This window comes from Meriones unguiculatus, chromosome 15, assembly GCF_030254825.1.
Source record: "Meriones unguiculatus strain TT.TT164.6M chromosome 15, Bangor_MerUng_6.1, whole genome shotgun sequence".
NCBI lineage: Eukaryota > Metazoa > Chordata > Mammalia > Rodentia > Muridae > Meriones > Meriones unguiculatus.
In genome coordinates, this window is record NC_083362.1 from 70971241 (window position 1) to 70991868 (window position 20628).

Genomic DNA, 20628 nt, shown 5'->3' on the forward strand with positions numbered 1-20628 from the left:
TAACCAAGAGAGAAGACAATAGCCACAACCCCTGATACAGTAGAAATGTAAACCCAGTTCAAGCATTCTGTGGTTCATTTGGAAATCCATATCAGGAGCCCTCAAGTAGGAATTCCCTTGAATTTTCATGCACAGGAAGGAACGTATTTCAAGGAAATGTCCATGAGTTAAAAAAAAAAAACGACAAAAACAAACAAACAAACAAACAAAAAACAAAAAGACCATAACATGCTAGAGGGAAGTAAGGAGTCTCTTTACGTTCTCTTTTCCCAATAGCTTCATAATTAGCCAAGTGTCTGGTAGATGATGCAGGCACTGCTCACCACGGGTACATTCAAGGTCCAGCCTCGGGAACATGCACTGGACACTGTCCCCAAAACCTCTAACTTTCAGAAAAAGAGTTGTCAGCGTCCACTGCACTCGCCTCCATCCCCATTATCCATGCCCCTTAGGTCCTAGGCACCCGCCACCGCCAGTCTCTTTGGTGGGGGAGGGGTTCTAAGGTCCAGTAGATGAAAGCTGTTTCCCAAGAAGGAAGAATGCAGCCACCGGTCTCCCGGGTTCCCTAAGGCGGCGCAGATTACCTTTAGGAGATTGTGGACCCTGCCGGGAAAAGCCTGCCAGCCCGGTCAGGACTAGAAGTCCTGCTGCCTTGGGTGCCGCCTGGATGAGGAGCCTCAGAGAAGAAAACAAAACTGAAAGTGATCTCAGCACGCAGAGCAGGAAGCCCAGCTCGCCGCCGCTGCAGCTTCTGTGCTCCACCCCGCCTGTCCTGGTGAGGCTCTCCAGCAGGGTCAGCCTTTAGGGTTGCAGAGGCTGCTTCGGATCCAGCCACATCTGCCTGGAGTGCAGTGACACAGGTGGGAGGCTAAGGACCAGCACTGAAGAATATGGGAAAGGGCTTCCACTCTTCTCCTCTCAACCCGTCTCTGTTTCTCCAGTGGCCTCATTCCAACCGTTTTGGAGGAATGGTGTGTTCTCAAACTGGATTGTGGTGAAGGTTACACTGAATAAATTTGCTAAAAATCCTTAAATTGAAACCAGTAATAACCAGAGCTAGCCGGGCGGTGGTGGCATACTCGTGCAATCCCAGCAGAGCCATGCAGATCTCTGTGAGTTTGAAGCCAGCCTCATCAACAGAGAGAGTTCCAGGACAGCCAAAGCTACACAGAGAAACCCTGTCTCAAAAACCAAACCAAACCAAACCAAACTAAACCAAACCAAACCAAACCAAACAAAATCTTAGAGCTAAACAATAACCAGAGCTCACATGTTTGAAATGCCTAGTATTTGTCAGGATAAATAAGTGATAAAATTGAAATAAAATAAAAGGCAACCAGATGACTCCACCCTAAGACTAGCAAATAGGTCCTGCACACCCTTTGAAAGATCCCAAATGAGCCTAAACTCGTTTGGGAAGTTCTCATACTGAGAAGTCTTCAGCTGAGAGTTCTGTGTAGCCATACCCAATATTTCCTGAATGTTCATGACCCACAAGAACCCCCTCCCAGGACACCTATGAGGCCTCCGGGGCTCTAAATTTGAACCAAGGCTAGCCCACACAGGAGAGAGCCCTTCTGTACTTCTATAGAGGCACCAATCAGTAGCATTCAGGCTTGGCCCAGACTGTCCCAGGGATGCGGACCCAGGGAGAAAGGGAACAAGGCAAGTCTATGTTAACACAGGGTGTGTGTGCCAGAAAAATACTCCTTCCCAGAGAAACCTTTAGAGCAGGAAAAATTATTAGATCATACAGATATGAATAATGCAAAGATTTTATTCTTATCCTCACATACTCCAGAAACCTCACCTGGTAATTCATACCAAGCGAGAGCCTACTAAGATTGTAGATTTTAATACAGTTTTATAGATGTGTAAAATGCATTCATCTAAAGTGATGGCTTTGGTGAATTTTACCAAATCATGCCTCAATGAACACACAGGCCAAGTTCCCCCACCTCCTTCCCCTAAAATACTCCTGTTCTTGGCAGAAAACCCCCTCCTGGACACCAGCCCCCAAAACCACAGGTTGGCTGTTACACAACTAAATCTGGCAGGCGTGAAAATGTCATGTAAATGAAGATGTGTAAAATGCACTTTCTGGCATGTGATTGTGCTCATCACTGTACTCTTGAAACCTGTTGCTATATCTCGGTAATTTGTTCCTCTTTAGCAGAGGTCTGAGCCTTGAACTCCACACAGGCCCTCAACCCATCCACCTTGTGTTTGACTCCGTTCTGCCTGCATTTCCATTCTTCTGTTTGTTTGTTTTGCATCTTTACTCCTGTTTCTTTATCTTTCCACTTCAAACTAGTTTTCTCGATTACAGCATGAGGGTTAGGTGGGAGAATAAATGCAAGGCACACATCCTTCAGCACTGTGCTGTCCTTGATGAGGTACAGCCTCAGGTGTGACCCACCTCCCCTCCCTACAAGATGTCTCTTGTTCACAAGACCGCTGTGAAACTGCTGAAGCCCTTGCTTGCACAGTGAAGCAAGCTGCTCTCCCTGGATTCTCAGAACTTGCCCTTGCTTGGTGGAGGTGTGTGGGCAGGGCTGGGGGAGGTCGCCTCCTTTAGCTACTTTTCCAAGCTCCAAGCACTTTATGAGGCCACAGCTTCTGACTTCTCCCACTCTGGTGCTCAAACACCATGTCCAGGTCCTCTAGTCCTGGCCCACTAGGGTGCCAGGACAGCCAGAGTTCTGAGAGGTTGCAGAAGACAGCCTGCTCTCCCTTGTCCTTCAAGGCACCACCCCAGCTCAGGACAAAGGAGCCACTCCCTTCCCATGCTAAGCAGCAAGCTGGCCTCGGACAGGCCTGAGTCGTTAGCTGAGGCAGACCCTTCTGCCTTCTTTCCTTGGAGAGCAGCAGGGGTTCCAGGTTTCTGGGGACTTGGGCTGTCTTTGCTGTTCCCCTCTGGGACAGAGACTGCTACAGGGTGTGAGTGCAGACACCTCAGAGCCAAGAGAAGTTTCAGTTTCTTTTTTTCTCCTGAAGAGGTTCTCTCTGGGTTTCCCAGAAGCTCAGAGAGGGTTCACCCTGCCCAGAGCCAAGTTCAAGGAGCCTTAGCCTGTGTAGGGGATGGCAGGAGGAGACAGTGGACTCGGCAACAGGTAAGTCCTTCCCCTCAGTTTGTCCCTCGTTTCTGCTAAGATCAGTGTTTACATGTGTTACTAGGGCTACCCAGGTTGGCTGCACGGGCCACAGGAATTTGAGACAGTACGATCATATGAAAATTAAGAACTAGGACAAGCAGTCTTCGCTGCAGTAGGCTAGCTGTCCCAGAGACCTGTGGTCACCCAGACTCAACCCACCTCATGTTCTTGCTCCTGTCACACAGCTGGCCTGGCACTGTGTGGACTTCCTGGGAACTTCTGTAGGAGTGGCTGGTTCATTGGGACTTCTGATCTCTGATCTCTGTCTCTAATCATCACTGTCCAAGACAAGCCTGTCCAAAAACGATCATTTAGAAGTTCAAACCTGACTCTGTCCATTGCCAACCCTTTCCCATTCTGTGGTTGAGGATAGCTCTGCTCTGAGCCCACTTGCCTGCACAGGCCCTTTCAGGAGCCTGATCACTCAAATGGAGGGAGTGAAATTTGAGCAGGTGGGGAGTGGGTGTTGCTTTTAACCTTCTTTATTCTGTGCTGGTCACGTAGCTGATTAGAAATGGATTGAAATTATCTTACACACACGTACATACACAAATGGAGAGAAGGCCCAGTGGTTAAGAGCTCCTGTTGCTCTAGAGGTGGGCATGGGCTGGGGTCCCCAGTACCCGTCCTGGGGCTTCCAACTATCTCCTACTCCAGGACATCAGACATGCTTCTCTCCGTTCCTCAGGCTCTGCACTTACATGCAGGAAACCACAGAGACAGACACATGTATACATAATTTAAAAGTAAAGACAGAAAAGGTAAGACAGAAGTGTGTGGAGCTCCCTGCCCTCTAACAGGGCCAGCCGGGGCTACTTCTGTCCTGCAGAAATCCAAAGGAAGCATCATTTCTCCAGTGGCATTTGGTCTTATCCGCTAGCGATGCCGACAGCCTGCTGTCTCTGTTGGGAGTGGGATGGATGGTTAACTACTGGCCCAACCTGGCTCTCAGAGCATGAGTTTTAGCAGTTTCTGTCTTTTAAGACGTTTGGTCATGTTTTGTTGCGGTGGTTATCCAGTCTACAGGATGGCTGCCTTAGCCTTTGATAGTCTTTCAGTGTTGTAGAGTTCATAGTGTGTGCCTGTCTCTACTTTGTTAGCCTGACTAAAGATTTAAAAGCTTTATTGATCTTTCCAAAGAAGTAGCTTTTTGGTGTGACTATTTACTTATTTTAATTTTATGGATTTCTGCTTCATTTTTTTAAAATTAAAATTAATGCATTTTTTTTTTTGTTTTCGTTGGGATGAAATTGTTCATCTTATTTTTCTGATTCCTTAGACGATTGTTCGTATAGGCCTCTCGTATTTTCTGACATATACATTTAATGCTGTATGTTTCCCTATGTCTCAGATTTAATTTTTTTTTTAACTTCATGGCTTTTTTTTTATTTTTGTGCAGGAGAAAGGGCCAAACTTTTGTCTGACTACCCGCATTGTTGTTGTTTTTTTAATTACATTCATTTATTGTATGTGTGCAAGTGCCACAGTGTGTATGTTAAGGAACTGGTTCTCCCCTTCTATCGTGTGGGTCTTAGGGATTAAACTCAGGTCCTCACACAGACTTGGTGGCAGGGTGCTTCTTTATGGAGCTATCTCAGTGGCCCCTAACATAGCTCTCTTTTATTTACAGCATTAGTTGCGGTTACACTGTTGTTGTTGCCATTAAAAAAATTTATTGATTCCTTGTGAGGTTCACATCATGCACCCCAGTCCTGCTCATCTCCCTGTCCTCTCATATCTGTCCTTGGCCCTAGCAACCTTCCCTGCAAAATAAATAATACATACTCACAAACAAAACAAAAACAAAGCATAGAAAATATCTCATTGTGGAAGCTATCATGTCACAGTGTGTCCACACATCTTCATTTGCAAATGTTCATTGCAATGAGTCATTGGTCTGTTTTGAGATCTCTGGCTTCTGTGACACTGTCAGTATTGGATCCTCAGCAGGATTCCTACCTATTATCCTGTTGCTGCCCTGTGTCATGAAGTTCCTGCAGTTTTGGGTCAGTAGAACCAGCCCTTCTATGAGTCCCAACTGTTTGAAGATGGTATAGATTTTGGGGTGGGCCAGCTCAAAGGCCTGGATCTGCATCTGGGTAGTAGCTAGCTGGTCGGCCCACCCGTGCTCCCTTATCTGCACCACCAATGCGAGCTGTCCAGCACTGCCCTGGGCACCCAGTGCTGCTGTCGGCAGGAGGCAGCATCATCTCCCCTGCTCTCATGTCCCAGACTCTGTTTTTTAACTGGTACAACTGAACCATTTGAATTTAGACTGATTATGAGCAATACCTACCATGTTTGTAGTTTCATTTTATCATTTTTTTCTTGTTGGTGTTCTTTTCTTTTTATGCCTTTTTGGTTTTAGTCAAGCATTTTATGACTTTTTTTCTTGACTTCCTTTACATATATATATATATATATATATATATATATATATATATATTTCCCCCCTGCCCCCCACTGGGAATTGGTTCTGGGGATCCTCTTGAGAATGATGTTTGGTGAAACTTTCATATCTTATGTCTCTTTCTTTCTGCTAAACAGTGTGGTTTTTTTTCCCCTCACTGCTCATTATTTTGTGGCATTTGTAGTTTAGATTTGATGCCTTGGGTTTTTTTTTTTTTTTAAATCAATTTTCTGTATTTCTCTAGTTGGTTCTTAGCATCAAATGTGAAACTGTGCTTTTTGAATTTACCTTCTGTGAAATAATTCAACTCTAACTCCAGTTTTCACTTGAATTATCTTATGAGGAGCTAACTTCAGACTCTAGAACCCACAAAGAAGTTATCCAGCAGTAGTATGTGTTTTCTAACTCCAGAATTAGGGGTAGGGAGACAGTTGGGTATTTAGAGCTCACTGGCCAGCTAATCTGGCTGCATTAATGATATTCAAATTCAGTGGGAGACTCTGTCTCAAAAAATAGGGTGGAGAGCAATTGGACTCCATCCCCCCCCCCAGGCACATACACATACATACCCTCCTTAAGTAGAGTGCAGGGAATCTTATGAAAGAAGTGGGAGATAATAAGACCTGGAGAGGACAGAAGTTCCACAAATGCAGTGACAGATCCTAAAATTCTGGGCACAAGGGTCTTTTCTGAAACTGATACTCCAGCCAAGGACCACTCATGGAGATGGCCTGGAACCCCTGCACAGAGGTAGCCTGTGGCAGTTCAGTGTCCAAGTGGGTTCCATAGTAATGGGGACAGGGGCTGTCTCTGACATGAACTGATTGACCTGCCCCTGAGTGGGGAGCAGCTTTACCAGGCCACAGAAGAAGACAATGCAGCCACTCCTGATGAGACCTGATAGGATCAGAGGGAAGGGGAGGAGGACCTCCCCTATCAGTGGACTGGGAGGGGGACATGGGTGGGGAAGAGGGAGGGTAGGATTGGGAGGGGAGGAGGGAGAGAGGTACAGGGGGGATACAAAGTGAATAAACTGTAATTAATAAAAATAAAAATAATTATTAAAAATTATTATATAGTTTTGTTATATTATTACATATGGAACATACATAATATGCTCTTTTTAAAACACAATTCTCAAGTTTTTTGGAATCAGATAGCTTTGATATTCGTTGTGTTTGTTTGTTGTGTAGCCCTGACTATCCTGAAATTCACTTGTAGATCAGGCTTTGAATTCATGGAGACCCTCCTGCCTTTGCCATGATTAAAGGTGTGCATAAACCATCCCATTTTTTTTTTCTTAAAAATTATGGAGAACCCCAAAAGCTAGCTTTTTGGGTTAAATCTAATGTGAGCTATCATTAATTATAAATTACAGTTTCAGACATTTGAATATTTATCCATTACGTGTAGAAGCAATGACTTCGTCACTATCACAAATGATACATTCTTATGGAAAATAGTTTTTTTAAATGAAAGTAAAGGAGAAGATTTAATCTTGGTTTACCTTCCTGCAAATGCCTTTGCTTTCCTGCTTAGTCAAGGTCAGCAGGCCCCCTCAGGCCCCCTCAGGCCCCCTCAGGCCCCCTCAGGCCCCCTCAGGCCCCCTCAGGCCCCCTCAGGCCCCCTCAGGCCCCCTCAGGCCCCTGTCTGCTCCGTCTGCTGTGATGCTGCAGCCCGTGCACATCCGTGAACCTGACTGAACACTTTTAGGAGGAGGAAAGAGATAAAGGGCAAATGATATTTCAGGATTATTCTAAGAATAGTTTGTCTTTGGTGACATCTAAAAAAGTCATGAGCAGTGTCAGGGTTCATCAGACTACCTTCTGGAGTGTCACATTTTCAATTATTTAACATTTAGTTATTGGCATTTAAGTGCTTAAAAAGATGTACCTTTAAGCTAATCAAGAAGGAGCAAAGGGAAAAAAACAGGAAACAGGACAGGAGCCCACCACAGAGGGCCTCTGAAAGACTCTACCCAGTAGGGTATCAAAACATATCCTGAGACTCATAGCCAAACTTTGGGCAGAGTGCAGGGAATCTTATGAAAGAAGGGGGAGATAGAAAGACCTGGAGGGGACAGGAGCTCCACAAGGAGAGCAACAGAACTAAAAAATCTGGACACAGGGGTCTTTTCTGGGATACTCCAAACAAGGAAGATGCATGGAGATAACCTCGAACCCCTGCACAGATGTAGCCCATAGCAGCTCAGTGTCCAAAAAGGTTCCCTAGTAAAGGGAACAGGGACTGTCTCTGACATGAACTTATGGAATGGCTCTTTGATCACCTCCCCCTGAGGGGGAGCAACCTTACCAGTCCACAGAAGAAGACAAAGAAACCAGTCCTGATAGACTAGGGTCAGATGGAAGGGGAGGAGGACCTCCCCTATCACTGGACTGGGGGAGAAGCATAGGAGAAGAAGAAGGAGGGAGGGTGGGATTCAGAGGGGATGGAGGAGGAGGTACAGCTGGGATACAAAGTGAATAAACTGTAATTAATAAAAATAAAATAAAAAATTAAAAATAGATGTACCTTTAATGACAGCACCAGGTGATGTGCTATGTGGATGAGGGAATCTCACAAGGTTCCACCCTTAGATGAAGAGCTCCAGGCAATTAATGGCTGCTAAGAAAGGGGAAATCAAGCAGTATTCTCCAGAAAAAAATCCTCTGTTAGGTTATCTGGTCTCTAGTGGTCAGCCCTAAACATGTATTCATAGGAGCAACACTAAATGAACTCAGCAGATTGCCTGTATGTATATATGTATGTATGTATCTGTGTGTGTGTATATATATATATATATATATATTTATTTATAAAACAATTATTAAAGATGGTTTTGAGAAGAAGTGGGAAAGGAAGACATGGGAGGAATTGAGAAAAAAGGGAGCAGGAGAAATCATGTAACTACAGTGATTCATGTATGAAACAGTATTTATGAAATGATAAAATTCTAAAGTATGAAAAAGGCAAAGAAGTACCCTAATTTATTTTATATTTTAATTGATTATTTGGTTAGCGTACAAAATAATGGGTCTCAGCATGGCATCTTTATACTTTTGTTTTGTTTCGGTTTTTGGTTTTCTGGAAACAGGGTGTCCCTGTGTAGACTTGGCTGTCCTGAACTGGCTGTGTAGACCAGGCTGGTCTCAAACTCACAGAGGTCCACCTGCCTCTACCTCCTTGACTGATGGGATTAAAAGCATGTGCCACCCTGCCTGGATCCTTTTTACTTTTTTTGTTGATATGATAAAATATGATTTAAAAGTATATTTTTACTCACCTCCTCCCTGATTTGCAGGAGTTGGTTTTCCCTTCTACTCTGTGGGTCCCAGGATTGAACTCAGGTCATTACACTAGAGGACAAGCACTTTCATCCACTGAACTTCTCACAAGCCCTCCTACCACTGTGTGTGTGTGTGTGTGTGTGTGTGTGTGTGTGTGTGTAGTAGGGATTTGCTAGTAGTGATTTCTTTCTTAATTATTTGAGACAGGGTCTTGCCTTATAGCATGTAGAGGTAGGCTGTGGTGTTTTCCTTCCTGTCATAGCTCCCTGGAAATAACTACTCATGAGACTCATTAAATATCACACAAATACCTAAGCTGTATAGATAGCTAGGCTCTTCTATACTAATGTACATTCTGCTACTTGGCTGGTTATCTATGTTCAGGTACCATGCATATTGTCCACCTCACATCTTGCTGGCTGAATTTCATATACCTGGCTCTGTCCCAGAATCCTTTCTGCCTGCTGGATGTGCCACCTATTTCCTGCCTCAGCCATAGGGACATAGATTTTTTTAAATTGACAGGTGTTATGTCCATACAATACATAAGAGAGTCCTTCTGCAATAACCCAGTCTAACCTTGATGCCACAAGATAAGAGCCAAAAGATGCCTCAGTGGGCATCTTTGCTTACTAGGCAAGTCAGGTAACCTGAGTTTGAACCCATAAAAGAGTGAAAAGAGAGAACAAACTCTACAAAGTTGTCCTCTGACCTCTACATGTGCTAATACTGTAAGAGTACTAGTACCAGGTAAAATGAAAAAGAAAAGAAATCACTATGTAGCCTATGATGGTCCTCCTGATTTGCCTTCTAAGATACTGTGACTACAAGCCCTTGTACCAAGCCCAGCTGATTTCTTGCTGCTATCATTGTACTATACATCAAAATTTGTTTTCATTTGTCAGCCAGAATGGAGTCAATAACACGAATAAGCAACTTCCATATTTCATTGGGCTTCTGGGCTTTTCTTCGTCAGAGGGTCCTCTCTCCGGACTCTGATCAGAGAGCAGTGGCCACCTGAAATGTCACACACTATTGTAGGGGACAGCATGATTAATAAGTGCTGGTTCTGATCTGCTAGAGAGCTTTCCCCACCCTCACCCGCCCTCACTCTCTCTACCCCACCCCCACACATCCCTTCAAGGAGGTGGGAAACAAGCAGAGAAGAAAGCATATGGAGCTTTCTTCATGATGGGTGAGCCACAGAGCGAGTATGTTTTCTCGGTCCTGGATCAGCTGCTTATCCATTTCGCCTTCACTCATGAACTGGAAGAAGAGGGTGTGCATTTTTTTTTTTTTTGTCATTTCCTTTTTCCAGAAGTCTGTAGATTGTATTTAGGTTCATTTCTGTTGCTGTGATAACATACCCTGACATAAAGCAATTTGGGGGAGAAAGAGAGTTCTTTCTAGCACACAGGTCCAGGTTACAGGGCATCATTGCAGGGAAGTCTAGGCGGGAACATGAAGCTGTTGGTAACGTCCACAGTCCAGAGAAGAGAGAAATGAATGCAAGTGTGCCTGCCAGTGCCCAACTTCTTCCCTACACTTAATGCTGCCCAGGATCCCCTACATAGGAACTGGTGCTGTCCACAGTGGGCTGGATCTTTCCACATCAATTAGCATAATGAGGACAACCCCAGGCAGACATTCCCAGAGACCATCCTAATCTGGACGATTCTTTATTAAGACTAACACGATCCTGGGTTGTTATAGATTGTGTCAGGTTGACAATTAAAACGAATCATCATGTTGGCCGCTGTGGAGCATGATTTGAATCCCAGCACTCAAGAGGCAGAGGCAGGTTAACTCTCTGTTTGAGGATAGCCTGGTCTACATAGCAGGTTCCAGGCAAGCCAGACTTACAGGTGATACCCTCTCTCAAGCAAACAAAACCCAAAGCCTCACAACTAGCCTCACTCTTTTAGATGTTTGAAGCTTCAGTTTCACTTTAAATTTGTCTTTTTAGTGGACCATTTTTTCATGTCAGCAATTACCCAGCCATTGGTAGCCTTTTGTAAACCAGTTTCTCCTTCCACATGGAATCTCTCCCGTAGGACAATCACAGAGGACCAGAATGAAGAGGAATCAGCTAGCTATGCGCTCATGTACAAACACTTCAAAGAAAATAAGGTGGAAATTGCAAGCGCCATTACAAAGCCATATCCTTTTTTTATGAGCCTCCGAGACCATGGCTTCATTTCTGAGGAGATGTTTCAGGTGAGTGAGGAGAAGGGACTCAGTCCTGACAGTAAGCTTGCCCCATGCTATATCATGCTGAACCTTTGGATGCAGCCAACAGGCCGAAGGGCTCTAGGGAACAGGGACCTTCACTTCTTGTAAGGTGACAGGAGAAGGCATCACAAGACCTTCACACCTACCTCTGCAGTAACTGAGCTGAGCTACATGGTGACAGCGGATGGACAGGAAGCGGATGGACAGGAAGTGGATGGACAGGAAGCGGATGGACAGGAAGTGGATGGACAGGAAGTGGAAAGGCTCTAAGGTGCAGAGCATCCTAGGTTCACTTTTGCAGTGTATCAACAGAAACTAGAATGCAAATGGACAAGTCCAAGCAGGACCTACTTATTCCAAATCCCAGAGCCTGAGAGTTTTGAACTGCCTGAGAGACACAGGCAGTTGGGTCATGTGAAGACAAAACTGGGAGTCATGCTTGCTTCTCTCTTTCCAAATTGTTCCTTGCTCTTCAGGCACTTCTGAGGCCCTAGAATGTAGCTGAGGGCAGTGATGGGGACCTCTGGGATAACAGAGACTTTCCCTTCTTTATGCCTTTTTTCTTCGTCCTGCGACCAGGATGCCCACTTAGTTGCCTTGAATCCCTCATACCAGGTCATTCCTTGGGGGAGTTACTGTATGGTCCCCAGGACAGCCTCTCATGGCCTGTTAGAGCCACAGTAGAGCATCTTTGCTTGACTCTTACACCCATCATCTGATTGTTCTTTGAAGCTACTCTTTTGTGTCAACTGTGTGTCAGCATCAGAGCTGCTTTTAGATGAGCAGGGCTCTGTTGGTACAGAGAGGACATGAAAAAGTCCCCTCTGTGTATGCAAAACTCAGACACTTCACAAGAAAACAAATGGGGTTTGAGCCTGTCTAAGCCTCTCTTGTAACCCATAAATCCATCGTGACACATTTCCTGTTTTTAAGGATTGTCAAAAACGTTGTAAGAACCTGATCTCAGTGGACAGTGTGGTGTACGACATCCTCCATGATGTACAAGAGCGGTTCAGCCTGGAGCTTCTGAGAGTGATATTCAGCAAAACACACATAAAGGCCTATCCAGACCTAGAGGAGACTCTACGAAACTTCTTCCCAAATGGTAACTATAGCTCTCACCTGCCTCAGGAAATGCAAGACTACTTCATTCATTCATTCATTCATTCATTCACCCATTCATTTTTCTCATTGATAGTTGACATCTAATTTACTGAGAGACTATGACATGCCAAGCATGGGGGTATGTAGGAAACGCACACGGTCGGTGTAGTCAGGAGCTTACACATAGACCAACTAACACTGAGATAACTGCTCACCCAGAACCTGATTTTCATGCTATAAAACACGCTATGAAGGATGGCTTTCCTTGGAAAGGAGCCAGCTCTCTGCTACTTGCAGACATGCCCAGTGATTAAAATACGTTCCTTTTATTAGAAAATTTATCATTCAGTAGAGTCCTACATCAACTTCCTTTTTTTGAAAAGTAGAGAAATCACAAGAGAAAGCCAGTTTGGGTCAAGGCACCAGAGAGGGCAGCGTGTGTCAGCCTAGAGTGTGAAATGAGGATGGGCCTTTAGAACCAAGGCTCTGGCATGTTGCATGAACATGAAGTTGGCAGGTCCTAGGTAGAGAACAGTCTCTGTTGTTCCCACTGGTGGCCTGTAGCTTCACCTTTCCAGCTCCCCCTCTAGAGGACTCTCCCTTGCAGAAGGTGCATTGCATCAGAACTTCCTGTGAAGCCTGTTTCTGCATTACTTGGGTGTCTTTCTGCCCTGTCACTGTTCAATTTGGTCATTGTCATGTTTCTCCTTAGTATCTGACAATCACAGAACTTTTCAGAGGATAAATGGAAGAGATGCTGAAGAGAGGCGCAGACTGCTGGCAGCCTTTAGGAGAGGTGATTATGTTTTTAGATTACTAATTAATTCACTGATACTGTTTTGCTGTCTTTAGCTTTTTCTTCTGATCATTCCCTGCGTGTATGTGTGCATGTGCATAGAAACACACACACACACACACACACACACACACACTTTTGTTTAGCTTGTGGTTGCTGTACACACTGGGAAACAAGAAGAGAAGAGGAATGAGTCTCTTAGCAGAAGAGCTAAAAGGGTACTACATAATAAAAATGAAGATTAGAGGCAGGCACCAGAGAGTAAGCAGACCTGAGTTTATGTAAACCTAAATGTTTAGATTCGAATCTGTGGGAAAAATCAGAGACAGCAAGCTAACTAAAGAACAGATTGATCTGGGAAAATGAAAAAAATAGTGAAAAAAAAGAGTTAATCTCAATTATGAAACAAGGTACAGAGTTTAAAATATGAAGAAAATTAAATAAAGAGGGGATGCTAATTGTGTCCAAGAGTCATCAGCCCAAACACAGAAAAAAAAAAAAAAAAAAGGAGAATAAATGGAAAACCAGCAGGAGGCCAGTTAAATGGCATTGCTACCAAGCCTGATGACCTGAGTTTGATTCTTGGGACTCACATGGGCAGAGAGAGCTGATTCCTCTAAGATGCCTTCTGATATCAATATATGTGAGATAATCTCCCATGCCAACATAAATATAGTAGTAATAAGACCAAAAAAAGGAGTATCAGTAAAAATTTAATACTATTGAGAGCAAAAAATGATCTTCAGAGAAGAGAAAAAGTTTGAGATATTGGAGGGACTGACTTTCTAGCCAAATCAACTTCTGGCCCAAGGTGAAAACATTAGCTGCAAATTTTTCACATTGTGATGTCCGCAGACTTCCAAGTGGCATTGGAAAACATGCCTCTGTCTCTCCCAGGCTTTCATATCTGTGCCCACCTCTAAGTTAATGATCCCTAAACATGAAACTTCAGACAGCTTCCTCATCTGCAGGCCTGAATATCTGCATGTAGCTCTGGATGCTTTCCAAGATCTTCAGGATGCAGCATTTGCACGGCTGGACAATTGTGACCACTGAGCCACCTTTCCTGATGCCCAAATCACATCTCCTGTCTCACCTTAAGACTACAGAAACAGCTTGTGATAGCAGATGCCTTTTCTCAGTCAGTCTTACTCCATCAGACTCATTCTCTGTAACTCAAGGACACACTCAGGGAAATGCAGTGGGCATGGCTTCCTCTCTCCCTTGGTTCAACAAATTCTCTTGTCACAAGGACTGAGTCCTTTCCTCTCTGAAGTTCCCAACTTCCTCTCCGCCTCTCTTGTTCATGAGACAAGGGTGTGTAAACTTTTCTTAGTACTTTGATTCCCTGGTTCTCCTTCGATCCTTTGCCTTTGTTGGGAAATGAAGAAATACTTGCGAGTCCTGTTTGGAACAACCTAACCCTTATGGGTAGAGTATGTGCATTCTTTATTCAGAATGAAGTAGTAATAACAGAGAAAGTGTCTTGCTCTTTTCCATGTTTGTATTATACACACAATGTTGTCATTTTGATTCCTTGTACTCTTATTTCTTATATTCTCTGAGGTTCATCTTTATACCTGAGCAATATGAGTTATTTCTTATTCCCTCTGCGTGGTTTATTCTATCTTTGTTCCTCTTCAGCATCCTGTAGTAATGGAAAGTCTCAGATCAATGATGAACAAGCAGAGGTGTTGGCCAGACTGTCACAATGCAGCAGAGGAGGTGGGTGAGACTCCATTTGCCAGTCAGCTAATGGATCTGCAAGAGAGAGGGACCCCACACATTCCCCATTCTGCTCTCCTCTTCACATACTCCGAGAGAAGAAATCCTAGAGGCAGCACCAAGGGTCAGAAATAATGGGGAGTGCAATGTGCAGTGAGGGAACAGATGAGTGGCCAGCCCTCTGCCTCTGGTGACAGAGAAGGAGCCATGTCAGCCTCCACCTCAGAGTCCCACAACCACGATGTTCACTCCAGGAGACCCTAAGCCTCCTTGACCTTCCTAGTTGTCTCAGGTGGCTCTCCTGCTGGGTTGTCCTCAGCCGTTCTGAGTCCACTGAGTCTTTCATTCTTTTCTACAGAAGAAAGTAGATCATCCTGTGAGCAAATGTCTGATGGGCAAGAGCCCCAGCATGGCTTGTCCTCACCACCAAGACTTGAAGCAGGTGAGTGATGGGAGCAGGCACTGTGTGCTCTGCAGGGGACTGGAGGCTGAATTCTGAGCTGGTGTTTCCTGCTGTGTTTGCTCTGTACACCCATCATGATGAAGAGATGGTCATGTCCTGGTTACTGCTTTTTTTCTCATGGCATTCTGGATAGTATCTTTGAGGTAAAGTGTCTTGAGAAACATCCTGAAGGAATCTCACTTTAGAAGAAATCTGGTGACAGGACACCAGTCTTTGCTGTTGTCATTTCACAGCTGCTAAGGCCATAAGATATTGAATCCATAGGATATTTTTTTTCTAAATTCTCAGTCTCCATGGAAACCAAGGCTTTGTAGGCTTTGTATTCCTATGCCGATTTATCTTTTTTTTTTTTTTGTCAAAGTTTGTGCTCCAAGAGGAAGATTTGTATCATCTGACTGATGAAAATCAGTGAAACCCCAAGCTATAAGATCAATATACTTCCTGTTATTTGGGCCATATACTTTCCCCCATCCTTTAGTACATATGTCATCCTTTTATTGCTAAGTCTTTGTCAGGGGAAATTGTTCCAGTTTTAAGGCTCTGGATATACAGAAATGATTAAGATTCTGGTATATTTCAGAACTTGACAAAGACAAGGAGATTAGAGGTCAAATTTCCAGATGGTTCCCCATGGGTTGTAGGTTCTCAGAGGCTGGTGGTTAGGTTCCTGTGGTCTGAACCCAAAGTGGAATTTTAAGGGTCTTTATCCAAAGCAGGGAACTAACCTCTTCTGAGGGTCAGTTTGTGCTCTTCCCTGTTGGGCTATCACTGTAGCTACAGTACAGGAACTTTCCAATAGTTTCTCCTTCAGAAATTCCATCATTCAAAGCCTGTAAGAGACAATTAGGTAATGTCAGTATAAAAAACACGTTTTCTATAAGAGGATAGGTGAACCCAAAATCCTAAGTCTACTTCATTAAGTTACAGATCAAATGTTTGAGAGAATTGTGTCTAAGGATAGAGAAAGAAAAGAGACTACGTGTGTGTGTGTGTGTATAAACATATATATGTACCTATGTGTTATAATTTGCTCAAAATATTTTTGTTCCATTTTTTGTTTTTTCAAGACAGGGTTTCTCTGTGTAGCCTTGGCTGTCCTGAACTTTCGTTGTAGACCAGGATGTCCTCAAACTCACAGAGATCTGCTGGCCTCTGCCTCCCGGAGTGATGGGATTACAGGCGTGTGCCACCACGCCTGGCTTAAATATATTTTTTATTAATTACACTTTTATTCACTTTGTATCTTCCCATAAGCCCCTCACTCCTCCCCTTCCAATCTCACCCTCCTTCCCCCTTCTTCACCGATGCCCCTCCCCAAGTCCATTGATAGGGGAGGTCCTCTTCTCCTTCCTTCTGATCTTAGTCTATCAGATCACATCAGGAGTGGCTGCATTGTCATCTACTGTGGCCTGGTAAGGCTGCTCCCCCCACAGGGGGAGGTGATCAAAGAACAGGACAATCAGATTATGTCAGAGACAGGCCCTCTTCCCATTACTATGTAACCCACCTGGACACTAAACTGCCATGGGCTACATCTGTGCAGGAGTTCTAGGTTATCTCCATGAATAGTCCTTGGTTGGAGTATGAGTCTCTGGGAAGTTCCCTATTTTAGTCAGGGTCCTCTCTCTTGATTAGTTTCTTTAGATGTACAGATTTTAGTAGGTTTATCATATGTTATATGTCTATATGAGTGAGTATATACTGTGTGTGTCTTTCTGCTTCTGGGACAGCTCACTCAGGATGATCCTTTCCAGCTCCCACCATTTACCTGCAAATTTCATGATTTCCTTATTTTTCATTGCAGAGTAATACTCCATTGTGTAGATGTACCACAATTTCTGCATCCATTCTTCAGTTGAAGAGCATCTGGGCTGTTTCCAGCTTCTGGCTATTACAAATAAAGCTGTTACAAACATGGTTGAGCAAATGTCCTTATTGTGTACTTGAGCCTTTTTTGGATATATGCCTAGGAGTGGTATGGCTGGATCTTGAGAAAGCACTATTCCTAGTTGTCTGAGAATGCGCCAGATTGATTTCCAGAGTGGTTGTACAAGTTTACATTCACACCAGCAGTGGAGGAGGGTTCCCCTTTCTCCACAACCTCTCCAGCATGTGTTGTCACTTGAGTTTTTCATCTTGGCCATTCTGATGGGTGTGAGGTGAAATCTCAGGGTCGTTTTGATTTGCATTTCCGATGACTAAGGACACTGAGCATTTGTTTAAGTGTTTCTCTGCCATTTTATATTCCTCTATTGAGAATTCTGTTTAGCTCTTAACTCCATTTCTTTTAACTGGATTACTTGATTTGTTGTGTTTTCTCAGGTTGAATATTTTTTTAAATTCTTTTTTAATTTTAATTTTATTAATTACAGTTTATTTACTTTGTATTCCAGCTGTAGCCCCTCCCCATTCCTTCCCACTCCCACCCTCCCTTCCTCTTTTTCTCCTATGCCCCCTCCCAGTCAAATGATAAGGGAGGTTCTTCTCCCCTTCCATCTGACCCTAGTCTATCAGGTGTCCTCAGGACTGGCTTCTTTGTCTTCCTCTGTGGACTGGCAAGACTGCTCCCTACTCAAGGGGAAGTGATCAAAGAGCCATGTCATATCAGAGATGGTCCTTGTTCCTATTATTGGAGAACCCTCTCGGTCACTGAGCTGTCATGGCTACTTCTGTGCAGCAGTTCTAAGTTATCTCTATGCATGCATGGTCCTTGTTTGGAGTATCAGTCTCAGAAAAGAACCCTGTGCCCAAATATTTTTGGTTCTGCTGCTCCCCTTGTGGAGCTCCTATTCCTTCCAGGTCTTTCTATCTCCCCCTTTTTTCATAAGATTCCCTTCACTCTGCAAAACATTTGGCTATGAATCTCAGAATATGTTTTGATACCCTGCTAGGTAGAGTGTTTCAGAGGCCCTCTGTGGTAGGCTCCTGTCCTGTTCCCTGTTTTCTTCCTCTTCTGATGTCTGTCTCGTTTGGCTTTCTGAATGAAGATTGAGCATCTTACCAGGGTCCTCCTTCTTGATTAGCTTCCTTAGGTATACAGATTTTAGTATGATTATCCCATATTATATGTCTAGTATCCACTTATAAGTGAGTATATACCATGTGTGCCTTTCTGCGTCTAGATACCTCACTCAGGATGATCTTTTCTAGATCCCACCATTTGCCTGCAAATTTCATGATTTATTTGTTTTTAATTGCTGAGTAGTATTCCATTATATAATGTGTCCTAATTTCTGTCTCCATTCCTCCACTGAGGGACATCTGGATTATTTCCAGATTCTTGGTATTACAAATAAACCTGCTATGAACGTGGTTGAGCAAATGTCCTTGTTGTATACTTGAGCATCTTTTGGATATATGCCTAAGAGTGGTATAGCTGGAACTTGAGGAAGCACTATTCCTAATTTTCTGAGAAAGTGCCAGATTGATTTCCAAAGTGGTTGTACAAGGTTACATTCCCACCATCAATGGAGGCGGTTTCTCCTTTCTCCACATTCTCTCCAGCATGTGTTGCCACTTGAGTGTTTGATCTTAACCAATCTGATGGGTGTAAGGTGAAATCTCAGGGTAATTTTGATTTGCATTTCCCTAATGACTAAGAATGTTGAGCATTTCTTTAAGTGTTTCTCTGCCATTCGAAGTTCCTCTATTGAGAATTATTTGTTTAGCTCTGTACCCCATTTTTTTAATTGGGTTACTTGATTTACTGCTGTTTAACTTCTTAAATTCTTTATATATTCTGGATATTAGTCCTCTGTCAGATATAGGGTTGGTGAAGATCCTTTTCCAATCTGTAGGCTGTCATTTTGTTCTGACAACAGTGTACTTTGCTTTATAGAAGCTTTTCAGTTTCATGATATTGATTGTTGATCTTAGAGCCTGTGCTGTTGGTGTTCTGTTCAGGAAGTTGTCTCTTGTGACAATGAGTTCAAGGCTCTTTCCCACTTTTTCTTCTAACAGGTTTAGTGTGTCTGTTTTTATATTGAGGTCTTTGATCCACTTGTCTTTTAGTGATGTGCAGGTTGATAAGTATAGGTCTATTTGCATTTTTTCTGCATGTAGACACCCAGTTAGACCAGCACCATTTGATTTGTTGAGGATGCTATCTTTTTTTCCACTGTATGGTTTTGGCATTCTTGTCACAAATCAGGTGTCTATAAGTGTGTGGATTTGTTTCTGGGTCTTCATTCCGAGTCCATTCATCCACCATTCTGTTTCTATGCCAATACCATGCAGTTTTTATTACTATTGCTCTGTAGCACAGCTTGAGATCAAGGATGGAGATATCTCCAGATGATCGGTTGTTTTAAAGGATAATTTTGGCTATTTTGGGTTTTTTGTTTTTCCATATGAAGTTTAGAAATTGTCTTTCAAATTCTGTAAAGAATTGTGTTGGTACTTTGATGAGAATGGCACTGAATCTGTAGATTGCTTTTGGCAGGATGGCCATTTTCACTATTTTAATCCTACCGATCCATGAGCAAGGGAGATCATTCCATTTTCTGATATCTTCTTCAATTTCCTTCTTTAGAGATTTGAGTTTTTTGTTTTTTGTCTTTTTTTTTTTTGAACAGGTCTTTCACTTGCTTGGTTAGAGTCACCCCAAGGTACTTTATGTCCTTTATAAAGTACATAAGGTACTTTATGGCTATTGTGAATGGTGTTGCTTCCCTAATTTCTTTCTTGGCCCTTTTGTCTTTGCTATACAGGAGGGCTTCTGATTTTTTTTTTGAGTTAATTTTGTATCCAGCCACTTTGTTGAAGTTGTTTATCAGCTAAAGAAGTTCTCTGGTTGAATTATTGTGGTCACTCATGTATACTATCATATTATCTGCAAATAGTGGTACTTTGACTTCTTCCTTTCTGATTTGTATCCCCTTGATCTCCTTTAGTTGTCTTATTGCTCTAGCTAGGACTTCAAATACTGTGTTGAAGAGATATGGAGAGAGCGGGAAGCCTTGCCTTGTCCCTGATTTCAGTGGGATTGATTTGAGTTTTATGTTGGCTATAGGCTTGCTGTATATTGTCTTTACTATGTTTAGGTATGTGCCTTGTATCCCTGATCTCTCCAAGACTTTAAACATGAATGGGTGTTGGATCTTGTCAAATGCTTTTTCAGCATCTAGGGAGATGATCATGTGGTTTTTCTCCTTCAGTTTGTTTACATAGTGGATTACATTGATGTATTTCCACATATTGAACAACCCCTGCATGCCTGGGATGGAAGCCTACTTGGTCATTGTGGATGATATCTTTTATGTTCTTGGATTCATGTTTCCAGTAGTTTATTGTGTATTTGTGCATGAATGTTCATAAGAGACATAGGTCTGAAGTTCTCTATTTTGGTTGGGTCTCTGTGTGCTTTAGGTATCAAGGTGACTGTGTCTTAATAGAATGACTTTAGTAATGTTCCTTCTGTTTCCATTTTGTGGAATAGTTTGAAGAGAATTGGAGTT

At 43.2% G+C, this 20628-nt stretch overlaps 1 protein-coding gene across 7 annotated transcripts in view; it reads left to right on the forward strand.

The window, feature by feature from the left end:
- The first annotated feature begins 2781 nt into the window (after positions 1–2781).
- Positions 2782–20628, forward strand: part of LOC132648110 (nuclear body protein SP140-like) — a 45843-nt gene continuing 27996 nt past the window's right edge. For 2 of the 7 annotated variants that reach the window (XM_060368743.1, XM_060368742.1), the window contains exons 1-6: positions 2782–3113; positions 10907–11069; positions 12018–12189; positions 12901–12984; positions 14629–14709; positions 15068–15151. In XM_060368743.1, coding sequence (XP_060224726.1) covers positions 3082–3113; positions 10907–11069; positions 12018–12189; positions 12901–12984; positions 14629–14709; positions 15068–15151 — 616 coding nt within the window. In that variant the 5' untranslated portion in view covers positions 2782–3081. Of the gene's footprint in view, positions 3114–10906; positions 11070–12017; positions 12190–12900; positions 12985–14628; positions 14710–15067; positions 15152–16976; positions 17090–20628 lie in introns of those variants that run through there. The other 5 variants (XM_060368745.1, XM_060368746.1, XM_060368740.1 and 2 more) reach the window with 3 other exon arrangements.